The 15907-nt window shown below is 30.7% G+C and overlaps 1 protein-coding gene across 1 annotated transcript; it reads right to left on the bottom strand.

Moving 5' to 3' along the window:
• Positions 1-1239: 1239 nt before the first annotated feature.
• On the bottom strand, positions 1240-6126 carry LOC115706413 (methionine aminopeptidase 1A). The gene is made up of 17 exons (XM_030634059.2): positions 5968-6126; positions 5742-5861; positions 4901-4951; positions 4581-4766; positions 4215-4290; positions 3902-3949; positions 3713-3757; positions 3389-3488; positions 3247-3298; positions 3114-3155; positions 2771-2832; positions 2550-2648; positions 2349-2422; positions 2176-2245; positions 1976-2041; positions 1796-1884; positions 1240-1713 (listed from the first exon to the last, which is right to left on the bottom strand). The coding sequence occupies exons 2-17, from the start codon at positions 5813-5815 to the stop codon at positions 1636-1638; spliced, it is 1212 nt and encodes a 403-aa protein (XP_030489919.2). The 5' UTR covers positions 5816-5861; positions 5968-6126; the 3' UTR covers positions 1240-1635.
• Between the last annotated feature and the right edge of the window lie 9781 nt (positions 6127-15907).

Below are 15907 nucleotides of genomic sequence, written 5' to 3'. Positions count from 1 at the left end.
GTTAATAATAAAGTTAATTGAAACCAGTTTCATCGGACAATCAAATAAAACCATACACACACAAATATACAAAAAAAAAAAAAAATACTAATTACAAATATAATCAAAACAACACATAATGCCTACCAATAATTTAATAACAAAATATAAATGTAAGTTTCCAACCTAGAAAAAAAATAATAAAAAAGTAACTTGAAAAAAATTCTAATAACATAATGAAACTATTTTTTTTATTCTTTTAATGAAATTAATAGTTTCTTTCAATGTTGATGAAACTGATTTTTAAAGTTTATATTATCTTTAGATTATAATTTTTTATATTGTTTTTTCTTCAGGATGATGTTGATGAAACTGGTTTTTTTTTTTTTCTGCTTTTAATGAAATAATTAGTTTTTAACAAAAAAAAATAGTAGTTTAAATAAATAAAAAAAAAAAAACAAGTTTAATTTCTGTAAAAAAAAATAATATCTATAGTTGAGATCATTTTTTATTTATTTTAGTATTTTATTTTTTAAAAAAAGAAATAATAAATAAAAAGAAACACAAATTTAAAGTTTTTTATGGCATTCCTCAAGACTTTTTCCCATATTTGTAAGTTTTTTAAAAAAATGCCATATTTAGTGTAATTAAGTTTTTATGCCATATATATCAAAACTTATCTTTATTTTCCCATATTTTTGTAAATAGCCCAATATTATATCTTGTGCTAAATTTAGCACAACTTTTAGCATATGCCAAATTTAACACACTTTTTAGAACACCATTGAAGCATAATTTTTCTTAAGTGTGTTTAAATATAGCAATACATCACTTTTTTGGTACTCTATTAGTAATGCTCTTTTCCAAATGGATGGTGTAAATTTTTTGAGAAAATTACACTCTATGCCCTTTTTATATTGTTATTTTTTATTTTTACTCTTTTTTTTAAAGTCTATCATTTTTACTTTTTTTTTTTTAAATGTTGTAATAATTTTGCCCCTATCATTTCAAGATACTTTACATGTGACTCTCTTATGTAGGGTATTTTGAGTAATACATATAAAAAGAGATATGTTTAAATTAAATATAAAATTAGAGGTAAATTTGATTAATTAATTAATAAAAGTGATATTTTTCAACTTACCCCAAATTTTTTGCTAAATTTATAAACAAGAGTTAAAAACATATACAGTCAAACCTTTTCTTGAAGTGTTAAAATATGAAATTTCGATAACTATAACTAAATTACAAGAATCTCCATTTTCTAATAATAAACACTAAATTGGCATTGCTCATAATACTATAAAAATTGTTCTCATGTATCAATCGCTGAAACGTGTAATGATAAGAGTTATACAGTCGCCCATTAAATCGTTTACTTTATTTGACAAAACCACAGGAACATTATTCTTTCAAAAATAATGAAATTTATCAAGTCTCGATCACATTTTCATCTCAAAACCAAAATTGAAGAATGCTTGTCTAATAGGTTACAATAACATTATCACCCACCATGGCAGGCAATGGTCACGAGAGGAAGATTTTATCTGGTTATTGTTGCTGTGTCACTACTCCCAATGGGTTCGGTCAGGTCCCTAGCTTCTCTTACCATGCCTGCCTATATTCAGTATTCACCAAAAACTAAAGAAGCAGCAACTACGCATTCAGCCAAGGGTACACATTTGGGGACGAAGGCAACCGTGCTGTGAGAACTTCGACTCCCGTCTCGGTAACCTGCCCACAAAATGGAAAATGACAATAAATACAAAGCGGATGACTTGAGCCAAATGCAAGTTCAAAAAACAACAGAGCTTACCAAAAGAGTGTGTTCAAATTGAGCGCTGCGTTTACCATCAGCTGTAACTGCAGTCCACCCATCAGGCCACATCCGATCACGCCAAACTCCTATTTAGAAAGTTCATTAAGTAACTTCGCTTTGGGTGGCTACACGGACAGATGATAAGAAAAAGAATGAAAGAAATATTGCAGTACTTACCTGCATTGATCATAGGTTCAATTGTAAATGTCTGTCCAGCCTTCATAACACCAACCGCTTTATTTCCTACTTGGGTTAAGGCAAGCAATGCAATAGAACAAGATGGGACCAATATTTATCACACAAACACATATTTGTCTTTAAAAAAAGAAACTGTTAACCAAAACATGATAGAAAAAAAACCAGCTTATAAAGGATACTAGCATAATGAGGAATATTTGGCGCACAATGAAAGAGTTCTCCAATGCCATGACCACAATATGACTTCACCTAATGTTCATTAAGCCAGGTAAAAAGGCCATTAAATATTATCAGACCTTACATAAAACTAAAAGTAAAGTTGCTGTACACTTGCAGTGAAATAGAATATTACCACAGAGAGCCCTGACATAGAAGCATGGCGATTAACGACTTCACCTATTTCACGAAACCTCATTCCAGGTTTAACTGCGTTGAATGAAGAAACAAGTTCATTAAAATCTCCAATAAAAACCATACTTCAGTTGACTCTGCAAAGAGAAAAAGCAGCTTCTCTTAAAGAACTTGAAGTATCACATTTTTGTTCATCACATACCAATAGATATCGCTTTTTCCAAGCACTCATATGTGACCTGGACTAGTTTTCTAGACTCCTCATCAACATTTCCCACAAAGAAGGTTTCATTTAGATCACCTGTATTATGAATCAAATAATTTTGGGTTGGTAATTTTGAGCGAAAATTGAATTTTTATAACTTGTTAAGGAGCATCGTTTAAATTATAATGGCAACGAATATTCTAAAAACAAAGTCTAACCGTGAACCCCATTATAGTACACTGTCACATCCACATTAACAATATCACCATCCTCCAATTTCCTGAAGTAATTATGGAGCAGAGAATCAGTAAAATCCCATGCAGGCTCAATGTAGACATCGAGTGTTCATATAATAGACAAAACTAACCACTAAGCCACTTTAAAAAGGGCATAAAGTGTAGTAGAAACAGTATTTGAAAGATGTAACTATGATTTATGTTGAATTTGATTTGTTGCATGAAGAATCCAGGAGAAGGGTAAAAGAACGAGGGCACATAAACATATGAAAAAAAGAAAAAGAAAAAGGCCATATATAAACCAATTAATGAGTATAACATAAACCTGGCATCAGGAATCCCGTGGCAAATTACTTCATTAACAGACCTGCAACAAATAGAGAAAACAAGTACATTTACTTCAGTACCTATACACTCCAACAACATTGTAATTAATGTACACAAATAAGAGTGCCTACGTGCAGCAAGACTTTGGGAAGAAATGATAGTTGAGCGGAGATGGATACCCTCCTGCAGTGAGGTAAATCCAAAACAATTAAACCAAAAAATGGACCACTAAACAAATGATATACTCCTTAAGGAAAAGCTTGTGCTAAATACCAGCAGCAATAGTTGCATCGTGGACCACTCTGTCAATTTCATCAGTGGTGATACCAGGTTGTATTATTCGGGCAGCTGCATCCAAAACCTCCCTTCCAATCTAAGAATAAGAAGAAAAGAAAGTTAAACCTGTACGATAAATAGTGTTTGGTGCCAAAGCAGAAATTCGCACAATTCACTTCATTTTCTTTATCAAATGAAATACTTTTTTTTTCCAACATTATTTGTTTTTAATATCAGACAATAAAAATAATGCTAATGAGAATGCAGCATACAATCTTTCCCATAATCCATAAAATATACAGTTGGGACTTGAGAGCTTACTCGACATGTTTCTCGCATTCTCTTAATTTGATCTGGAGTTTTGATCTACGAAATGAGAAAAAGTCAGTTAATGAATTCCCAATAGTTGAAAAGAAGAAGTAGAAAAGAAACTAAAAATTCAAACAAGAAAGGTTAGCCGTATTGACATTGGTTCGAACTCTGTCCAAATGGTTTCAATCAGAAGCTTACCTCAACCACATGCTGCAGATCACTGTTAGGCTCAATTTTCGGAATTCCCTACAAGTTAGGAATAAAAAAGAGACTATGTTACAACATGTTAAAAGAAATTAAGAAAAGAATGGGCAAGGGACAGAAATTTGGAAAAAGTAATAAATGAAATAATAGAATTCAGCTTTAACGTTCCACTGAACTTGTATTAATCAGCCCATGACAGAGGCCACTAAATGTCCGTACAAAATCCACAAATCTAAAACATTTATGCTTAGCAATTAAACTAACTTTATGCATGTAAGTCAAATTAAGATTAGTTTTTTCAACTTACATCATTTGCCCAATCAGGTTTATCAATATGAGCAGGTACAGTTCTCTTACTAGATATAGGATATGGCCTTAGAGACCTACATGAAAGCGAAAGGTTTCGACATATGAGAGAGAACATGTGAAACATCTACTAAAAATTAGAGAATAAGATTAAGATTATCAAACTGCACCCTGATAACCAAAAAAAAATCAATGGAAAAAATATAATAAGGTCTCTATAAACTCTAGCACTTATCAAACAAAAAACACCAAGCGAAAATGAAGCCTAGTTGATATTATTTACTTAAATTTGGCATTGCTTTAACAAAAAGAAAAACTTAAATGTTATAAACCTGAATACATGGCAGAAAAATTCCTAGATAAATACCCTGTCCAATCAAAATAAGGAAGTTTTGGAGTTCGAGCTTGTCCTTTCTTTATGCAATATTGCCAACCTTCAGTAGCTGCATCAGACTTTTGATCACCAGTTGCACCAGCCCCTAACGAGGATAGCTTTGCTTTCAAATGCACTGATTTATGAGAGCTCCAAGAAGCTTTGAAACAATCTTGAGTGCTATTAAGATACACAATTCCATCAATACATTTTCTACAGTTCTAGCATTTGAGTAAAGCACAATTAGGATAGTTTACATCCCAACAAAATTTATTATATTTTCTAGCACACAAGTAATAAAGCATAATACAAACCAAAAAGAAGCACCATCACGAGGAAGCTTCAACTCCATGCATTTAGGACATCTGCAAACAAAAACAAACTTTATTTAAGCATGATCTGATAATTGATTTGCCTCTACAATAAAACCATCTACAGTGAAACCTCTATATAAGTGTACTCTGTATAAGTTATAACAATAATCTTCACTTATTATAAAAAAAAAAAAATGTAACCAACTTAGGCAATTATAAAGAGGACTTCTAAATAGTAACTAGTTATAATTAGGCAATCAAATGTTGTTTTTAATCGCTACCCAATGAGAATAATTATAGATGAAAATGTTATGAAAAAAATAAAAAATTAATTCTTTCAAGAGCTCTATAGGGTAAATCAATGTGTGAACTCTTTTACATAAATTTTTTCAAATAATAATTATTAGGGTGTTTTTACTGTTATTTTTATTAAAGATAAATTTGAATTCTTTAATACTAATATCTCCATTTAGTATAACCCCTCAATTATTTTTCTTAGTTTTCTTATATAGAGGATTTACTTGACTGTAAACAGATAAAATCCAATCAGACAATGACCAAAACTGCATAGAACTATGTCCTATTGCAAAAAAAAAAAAAAAAAAAAAAAACAGAGAGGTCAAGGTCATTGAAGACTATTATCAATTTCATACAATACAAGACAGGAATAACAACACCCTAACTATAGCAAGGCAGACCAGAAAAGCCAAGAAAACAAAGAGAGGTGGTAAATGGTTATTGCATTAAGCCTTCAAAAATGACTTTATGTATCTCATCAGCCCAAAAACAGTAGTACGAGATAATATTCTAAAGTTGAAGATATGAAGTTAGAATTACATACTGAAGATTGGCAGGCTTGCCACACTGAAGACATGACAAAGAAGATGCTTCAGCCACATCTGAACCACCGGCCATCAACTCCGCACGGCTAACTACCCTCTTCTATATGTACCTGCCCTGTCTGGCTCAATTCAGAAAATAAAACGATCAATCAGTGTTATACGCCATTACATAACCAAAAATTGTAACTTCATATCTTTGACTAGTAATTAGTTTGGAGAAAAAACCTCACGAGTCACGAGGAGGTTCTGAGTATCGGAGAGATGCAGAGAGCGACAGAACGCAAAGGGGAGATGAATTAGGGTTTTTTGAGAGGGAAAGAGAAAAAGAGGAAGTAATTCTTCAAACAAAAGAAATGTCCTTTATTTTTTATTTATTACTTTTTTAGAGACAAATGTAGTTTATTTATAATTTTATAATTTTGACCAAGTTATAAATTTTTTAAGGCTAATTCAACTCAAAAATTCAAAAATTTATAAAATACTTTTTTTTTTAATATTAAATGTATAACTTTTTTTATCTTTCTTATATTTTAAGAAAAATACATCCAGAGTTACTTTTTCTTTATTCTCAAACTCTCAGTCTCTGATTTTGCCATGCGATATTGTGCAGTTTCTAATTCAGTGTTGGTGTAAATATAGGGTTCAAGGTTGAGAGTTTTTAGGCTGTACGGTTTACGTGAGGAAGGGTTTGAGTCATGTGAGTTCAAGGGTTGAGGATTTGGGTAATTATAGGAAGATATAAGGTTTGTGTGATATCAGGGTTGGGGTGTGTTTTTCTTTGAGGGTTGGGGTGTGCAATTCTTTAAGGGTGGGGGTGTGCGATTGGTTATCTTTGTGAGGGGTTGGAGGAGTTCTGTTTTGGCTTCGATTGTTACCAATTATGGCTTCTAGAAGTTGTCGGTTGGAGGATTAGAGGAGAAGTATGCCCATGTTCAATTGGATGGTGAGGAGGAGTGTGGGGTAGAGTTTGATAATGTGTTTGAGGAGGAACAACTTGTGGATGATCGATGGTGTATTGTTGGGTGATTTTTGAATGCACGTGCTATTATTTTTATGCCACGAGGCATACAATGGCAGGACTTTAGAAACCCGTGAAAGGAAGTATGTTAAGGAATTAGGGTCGAATCTATTTTTAATTCAATTTTATCATGAACTTAATCTCAAGTATGCGGTTGATGGAAGTCCGTGGACGTTTAATCAACACTAATTTTTGTTTGGCCGAGTTCCTAAAGGGGAGGACCCGAAGGCTGTGGTGCTAGATAGGTTCGATCCTTGGGATCGATTTCATAGTTTTCGTTTGGGTTTTACGATTGAAAGTGTGATTTAAGCTGATGCGGATTACATTGGTACTTTTGTTGATTCAGATTCAAAGAACAATTCTGGCATTTGGCATGAATATATAAGAGTCTATGTGACTGTTAATATTGATGAATAACCCTTGAAACGACAAATGAAGATGAGACAGAAAGGTGGAGAATGGTTTCAGACTGATTTTAAATATGAGTTTGTTCCAATATTTTACTTTGCATGTGGTATTATCAGCCATTCTAATAATTTTTGTCATAAATTTTTTGATATGCCAATAAAGGAGGTTGTGAAATCGTATGGTAAGTAGATGTGTGTTCAACCAAAGAAGCAAAATTACTTATTGCACTCTTAATATCTTTAGTCAAGTCGGGAGTTGGCTGAGTCGATTTAGGATAGCTTTCTTGAGAACGATGTCGTACCAGTTGATGATTGTTGATATTAAGACACTATAAAATGAAAGTTTTTAGCGATAGAATATCATAAAATCAATCACATGAATCAAGGGAGGGTAGTCAAGAATAATCTCACTAAGGGTATTATTATTGCAAATAACACTCCTAATTTTGTGAGAAGTAATGAGCTGGCAAATAGAGGAGTTGGTGTCAAAGCCGGCCCTGAAAAAATGAGAGCCTAAGACGATATAAAATTTCGGATCCCTTAATAAATAAATTAAAAAATTAACCTAAAAAATTATATGCTACATTTCATAACATAAAAATAAAAAAAATATATATTAAAAATCTGAAATAAGTTCTAAAGTATTACAAAAATTAGTAGATTTGTATTTTTTTAATTTGCTCTATCATCTATAATAATATTTTTATCTTTTCAAAATTTCAACCATACAATAAATCAAATTCATGAAAAGAAAAAACTATCAAGTCTATATTTATCTATAGCTAAAGTAATTTCTAACAACTACATTAAATTATAGTCCATAATTATAATAAGATATTTAAAAATAATTAAATTCACGTCAAATAATATTCAAGAAAAAATATTTATTATTATTATTATTGAAATTAAATATTATATCTTGATTAATGATTTTTCTTTATAATATTAAAAATATAATTTTGATTAAAGTAAGATAAATAGGAAAGGAAACAACATGATAAGAGAAGTAGGAAAATAGACAAAAAAAAAACATAAAGAAAATAAAAAAAAATAGATAAACTTATAAAATGTTAGATTTAGAAAAAAAATTCAAATAATATTTATGTTTAATTTTTTTTTTTTTTTTACTTTAGTTATTAAGTGTATATGCATTTACAGTTGTTTCTTATATATTTTTTTTTTTTAAAAAAATATTATTAATAAAAACTAAAGTTCGGTGGTATCAAACTCAGGTCCCAAGGAAAGCATAATACATACCATTCTTTAGGTTGCCACTATGATGGGTCCAATTTACATATATTAAGTGTTAATTTTAATACTATATTGTAGTTAAGTTATGAGGTCTTAAAATTTTAAATGAGCCCCTAGAAAGAGTGGGCCCTAAGCACAGGCCTAGCTCGCCTATGCCTAGGGTCGGTCTTGGTTGGTGTTAAATTGGACTATCTTGAAACTAAGAGGTGCATATCTAATAATGATGAGATTGGGTCTCATGATGTTATGGATATGGAGGCAGATAGGGGTGTTCACAAACTATCCGATCCAATCCAATCCGCACGATCCAATCCAATCCAATTCGCAAAATGCGGATATCCGCACTTACGCAGATTGGATTGGATTGAAAAATTTAAAATCCGTACTTGTGCGGATTGGATGTTGTTTGACCCCAAAAAGTAACCGATCCAATCTAATCCACACTTAATTATATATATTTTTAAAAAATTATATCTATTCTATATAAAGTGTGCCTATATAACAGAATTCTTAGTTTATGAGAAATTTATGGGTGACTTTTTATTTATATTAAAAATAAAATGATTTATTATTAATAATAAAATGATTTATGAGAAATTCATGAGTTACTTTTTATTTATATATAATAAAATAAATAAAATAAATCTCATTAAATCTAAAAAAATACGATTTGTACATGATGCGACAAAAATGAATGCCAATCTTATTAATTTCTCCATGTTCTAGCTATTAATGCAAACCAGAAAAAGAAAAATATTTATTAAAACCCACCAAAACTTATCATAATTAAACCTGAGGCATTAGATGCAAAAAAATAAATAAATAAATAAATCAGAGAGTACATTACAACACTGTTTTTGATCACGAGCTCATAAATTAGAAACACAATTAAATATATTAGTGAAATAGTGACTAACATCTAAATTTTAGTGTTGACGAAAAATCTACAACTGAATGAGATAAAACTACTACAATATTTACTTTATAAAACTTTTGTTTCAATATCTTATTATTATTAACACCATTTGATTTGGATGTAGAAAAAATATTTTTGGATTGAGGCAATAATTAAAATAACTGATACTGTCCAGAGTTTTTATTACATGTTATGTGACGCATGTCATAAAAAAATAGATTTATACAATCACAATGAAAAAAATATATGTGACAAGCCAACATGCGGCTAGGAAGGATTTTATACACCACGGTATATTACAAAAAACATATGATATTATTGAAATTAAGTTAAAATAAAAAAAAAAAGATACTAACAATCTTATTATGCATTTTACAGTGTTATAGCATATGTTGAACTTGATGACAATACAAAGAGCCTATCTGCTGTCATGTTCGCAGATATTGTGGAAAAAATATTTTCATGTACTGCTGCCCAACTAATGAAATATACTGCAGAGGTGTAATTTTAAAAAAAATAAAATAGTTTTACATGCCTTTCATAAGTTGATTTTTTTAATTAAATAAGCTATGCACACTATGTCTAATTATTTTAAATGAAAATGCATCACGGTTTGCAGGAACACTGCCGCTTTGTCGACACTACCATATTCAATTTATCAACGAAAAAATGGACAATCCAGATTTATGCGGACCCGGCTAGAATGAAAAGTGTAAAATACAAAAATTACACTATTATCTCTATCGAAGCAAATGAAGATTGAAATCCACCAATGACTATCATTAGTTTTCTTATCTACAATTTTGTAGACAAATGCTATCTTCAATTATCAATAATTTAAAGATTGATTTTTAATTTTCTTTTTATCTTACACCCATTTAAGTAATGTTTCTTTAAGTATTGGAACATCAATTTTTAATTTATTTTTGGATTAATGTAAGAACATATTTAAATCATCAAACTTTTTTAAACACCAATATATTGCATTCAGTATTCACTTTTAATTGACAACATTATAAACTATAGTATTTAGATACACATAATAATAATCTCACCTAATAACTAATTGTAACGCCCCGATATTTTGCCTTATTTTACAAAAATACTATTTTCATGCATAATTTGAAAAGATAAAAAAAAAAATAATTTAAATACAACAGTGGATTTTAAAAAAAATCAAAATGCAACAGAGAAGGATCCTTCATTTGTAAAACAAGATACAGTAAGTAAATAATTTTAAATAATGCATTTCCACTGTGTTAGATTTATCAACTGCTTAAAATAAAACTAAGGCACCACTGGCGTTCTAGATCGTTTGTCCGCCCGTAGCCGCTCACAGTATACGTACCTTAACCGACCACCCGCTCACTATACATACTTCCCCGTCTAATACCCGTAGGGGAAAGTAAGGGGGGTGAGCTAAAAGCTCAGTAAGGAAATGCTTATCAAACAATACCATATAATATCACACATACCATTAATGTATTTATTAAGTTTTAGCAATATCATACATGCTCTTTTATAACTATAACCAAATAACTGTACATATAGAAACCTTTATCATACAAGTCTATACTATTTGTTCACACCGTACACATATACAGAGATCATAACTCCAATATCATACTCATAACATAATCATATCAATACTATAGATAATAATAACATTATCACAACATTGGCATATCATAGCCATTACTTACATAACCCGGGCCTAGCCTGACCCTACAATATCCCGGGCCTAATCGCCCATATAATAACATGGGCCTATGCGGCCTACCATTGTTATAGGATAGGGTATCTCTATATTCAACAGTAACATCACTGTATCATACCCACCATAACAATCTCATACACGACTCAGTAAAATGTAGGGTAGGGTATCTCTACATTCAACGGCCTTATCCCGTATCATACCCCACCATGGTCCCTCACTTTACCTGAGACGTTAGCATACAACATATAACATACAACATAAACCATACACCATACAACATACAACATGCAAGATACAAATACATCATACAACATGCAAGATACAAATACATCATACAACATACAACCTAAAACATACAAATACAACATACAACATATACAAGTCATACAACCATAATTTATGTATCAATTCACAACCTCATATTGTGTCCATACCACACATTCTCAGTACCATATACATATTCATAATAACAAATCATAAATCATATTTCAATACATAAAAATTAAATTTATGCAGATAAACACATACAAAACTATCTAATTTCCTTACCTCAAATCCCGCTGCTTAAACTTGTTATCTCGTCACTACTACCTATAATAACACATGGGTCAAGGCCCTAACATTAAAATTCACACTCTTACAGTACAGCAGAAAAAATACTATTTTTGACCAATAACTACACGAATTCAGTAAAAGTTTCCTTCATAAAAATTATAGGAAATTTAATTATCTTTCCAACGATATATAGATCATTAAAAATGGATTAAAACTGAGGGAGTTATGATAGTTTTACTAAAACTATTTCTGAGAAGGAATATGGAGTAACGAATCACAGGAGACATCGAAAATACAAAGTTTTGATACTGAAATATTCCAAATCAGAGAATACTCTCTTCATAAAAGTTTTAGAAAATCAAATTCCCTTTCTAATGACACTAAAATATTTAAAATCGGAGTTATAACGTAAGAGATATAGATATTATACCGAAACAGTTTTCTAGAAATCCTGAAACAAATGGATTTCGAACTACAGCAATAAAACAATAATTTTGACTTAGAATAATCAATAATTAGTGAATGGTTTCTTCATAAAACATTTGGAAAATTGAATTATCTCTTCAACAGTACCAAGATCGCTAGAATCGGATCATTATTCAGAGAGATATTCGGATTTTACTGAAACAACTTATATAGAAAATATGAAAAACGATTTACAACAAACAGCGTAAAAATACTAATTTTTGACATAGATAAATTTCGATTCTGTAAAATCTTTCTTCATAAGAATTATAGGAAATTTAATAAGCTTTCTATAGACACCAAGATTGCGAGAATCAGATGAGTATTTAAAGAGATATGACAGTTTTACTGAGACATGTTTCATTCTGAAAAATAAGAAAAGGAGACCTACGAAAATTCTCCTATTGTGATCAATAAATAAGTTAATGTAGAGTTTCTTACCTCAAATACATCAAGCTACTTGGATCGATAGACATAAGATGATGGTGATCAAAGATGAGAGTGAAGAGTGGTATAGATTTGGCTAAGGATGTAATGGAAAGATGACTTGAAAATTTTTAGGGTTAGTCTTGCTCAAATAGGTGGGAAGAATAGAACGATATAATTTTAGGGTTAATGAAACCTATACTATTCTGAATCTTATTAGCTTTAGTTTTATGAATAATAATAATATTAACATAATAACAATAATAATATGATAAATTATTAAATAAACAAATATCTAACTTTTAAATTTAAATTGTAAGCTCTCAATCTCGTAACTTTAGGGCTTAGTTTTGACCTAGAAAAATTACGAATTCTGATATAGTTATTTCTACAAAATTTATAGATCTTTAAATTATCTTTCCAACGCCACTGAAATCACCTCAATCCGAGCTCTAGAACTCCAGATATGATCATTTTAGTAAAACAGTTTTTAATCCTGCGAATTTATCCAAACCTACTAATTTTTAACATTAATTAATTAAACTCACTAAATATATTATAAAACCCTAATGGACCTTCATATTGGGCTTTAATTAAACGATTACTTACTCTGTAAAAATACCATAATATTTTACTTTCGTAGTTAATACAACTTTAACTCTCTCTAGAAAATTGGTACAACTACTCTAAGCAATAATATCAACTCACTAACAACACAAAGAAACAAGATAATTATCCTCGCTCAATTGATATCCAAAAAAAAAAATTAAATACTATTTTAATCTGGATATTACATTCTACCCTCCTTAAAAGAAATTTCGTCCTCGAAATTTAACTTACCAACACTCGGGGTGTTGAGTCGTCATGTCTTTCACCACTTACTGCATTACCTCATTATCTACCATATATATATGGACCCAATAAACATGCATTTAACCTATGTCTTATCGGTCAATCCATAACACATAAAATATACACAACTTAATTAAGTATTATTATTTCTCTATACATTACTTTAAATACCAAAATATACTCCATCATAATAACTTACATATACATGCTTTGAATACATAAGTTTTGCAATCACATGCTCGTAATATATGAAAAGTTTTTCTTTCTCTTATGACCATCCTTACATGCCATTAAGAGTAAAATTATTTATTCTTCTATGAGCATCCTTACATGCCATTAAGAGTGAAATTATTTATTCTTCTATGAGCATCCTTACATGCCATTTAGAGTCACAGTATTTATTCTCTAAATGAACATCCTTACATGTCACTTGAGAACACATTAAACAATACAAAATAACAAACACAAAGAGTAGGGTAAAAGATCTTATGCAAACTTCTCTTTAATTATTCCCATTCTCTCGTTGAATGTTATTACAGACTAAAATCTTACTCTCTCTCTGTCTTTTTTTTTTCCACTGTAAAGCTACGGTGTCATTCTTGCAGTTTCATAGTTGTTACTCATCGATAGATACTTTTTCCATGGCACTTGGAAATAAACATGGAATCTCTTTAAAAGGTCTTCTATGTATAAATATTTAACTATCTATCCGACCACCTTTTTGTCTAACGTTCACTTCTTAATTTCTTTTATCCATGCATTCGTTGCACTTGTCATGACTTCCCATTTTCCAAGATAATCGTCTTTGGATCCTTTTGTTGTCTGATTTTTGTATCACTCTATTGTATTTTCTTTGCTAATCTCTCTTATGGTGCTTGGTCCTCCATTACCCCCTTCAATCAAGTTGACTTGATTATGAGATTAGCTAGTTTTCTATACTAACTTTTATCTACTTTGGTATTACATCGATATAGTGATGAAGTTTAAATCTGTAATGCCGATAGATTCTAATAGTTATGTTCAATGATTGCTTCTTCTAATATACCAGCCATCTGAGGTATCACATAACTTCATACTTATCATAGCATTGATTATTCCAGCCATATTCATATCCTATATATATTGTAGCCTTCTTTAATTCACCAAAAAAAAAAAAATATCTCAACTTCTTAATTGTACCTCTAAATCTTCCAAATCTCTTAAACATACATTCCAATACTGATTATTTACTTAAGACTATAACATATATGTATTAAAACATAGAAAGCACACTAATAACCCCTTTAAAATAAGTTCAATCCTACCATAGCTTATCGTAGCCCAACTATTTATTATTTGTTGACTTTTAACAATAAGTCAACCATACCAATCTCATAATGTATTGATCATCCAAGTTATCAGGGTAAGGATACTATATATATAATTTGCAAACTATGCCGAACAGACCTTACTCTGTCCATCACTATTATACCTCCTATACCCCTACTTGTATTTGATTTATTACTGGAGACTCACTATTTATAATTCCTTAGTCAGGAATTTTTTATTCTTACTTCCCATACTACCTTTAAGCACAAGTCAATAATTTAATCAAGCGTCTCATTTTACATCCAAACGCCACCAAATTATCAATACCTATCTTGTTTTTTTTTCTTCTTCTAACTTTGCACTTTCAATTGGACAAGACTTAGTAGTGTGCAATAAGTTAGTTATTGTCAGCTTGAGAGAGTCCTTCCAAAGATCTCTATTACTGGCTTTTTAGATTGAGAAAAATATCTAATATTTTTCCTTTTTTTTTTTGCTCTTAACAATTTTAGCTTTTGACAAATCCATAGTCATTTTCTTCTCGGGCACTATAGGGCCTAGAAACACCATCTCTTTTCAGCCGGACTTTGTGAGTTTTCCTCTTAGTTTCTCATTAGATGACACTCCAACATACTTATACTATTGCCCATAATATAAGTCGTAATTGGATTGTAGTATCCATTGCTTACGTTGTGCCTTGAATTCCTTTATGTTGCATGAGTGTATTTTCTAATCCCAACACTTATCAAAAACTTGTATAGTCCTTGACATGCCATGTCATTCTTCAATATATGTTACTTTGGTCCTAATTGTGTCTCACTTTTCTCCTGTCTCTAAGTGAGGCTTTCCTAACATTTTCTCATTGAGCTATACTCCACACCATTGTTGTTGCATCAGTGAGTATTTGGAATCTAGGGATGTCACCCTTGAATGCTAATTCCTCCTCTTTCTCAAGTTTTGAATTTGCGATCTACTCTCTATAGTTGTTTGTTGTACACCCGCCACAAAGCTGCATCCACAATCTCTTAGTTGTGTAGTTGTGATCAATTCCGAGTAGTCACCCTCTTAGTTGTCTCTCATTCATGTTGTACCCAAATTGTTAGCTGTGCCTGGACCTTTTTTTTTTTTTCTCCTTTGAAAATGTCTCTGTCGAAGCCATACACATTTTTCTCTATTATCTCCTCCACCAAGTAGATGACCTTGAGTTTAAAGTTTACAACTTTCCTTCGGTAATCTAATATTTGTTGATGCTC

The sequence above is a fragment of the Cannabis sativa genome, chromosome 1 (assembly GCF_029168945.1).
Source record: "Cannabis sativa cultivar Pink pepper isolate KNU-18-1 chromosome 1, ASM2916894v1, whole genome shotgun sequence".
Taxonomy (NCBI): domain Eukaryota; kingdom Viridiplantae; phylum Streptophyta; class Magnoliopsida; order Rosales; family Cannabaceae; genus Cannabis; species Cannabis sativa.
The sequence above is the reverse complement of the archived record's forward strand: the minus strand, read 5'-3'. Positions and strand labels throughout refer to the sequence as shown.

Excerpts from the sequence above, each read along its gene's own strand:
- LOC115706413 (XM_030634059.2), bottom strand. The coding sequence starts at position 5,815 with ATGGCCGGTGGTTCAGATGTGGCTGAAGCATCTTCTTTGTCATGTCTT. Across the intron at positions 4,767-4,900 it reads CGTGATGGTGCTTCTTTTTG|CACTCAAGATTGTTTCAAAG; the intron begins GTTTGTATTATG and ends GTATCTTAATAG. Across the intron at positions 1,714-1,795 it reads AATTTGAACACACTCTTTTG|GTTACCGAGACGGGAGTCGA; the intron begins GTAAGCTCTGTT and ends TTTTGTGGGCAG.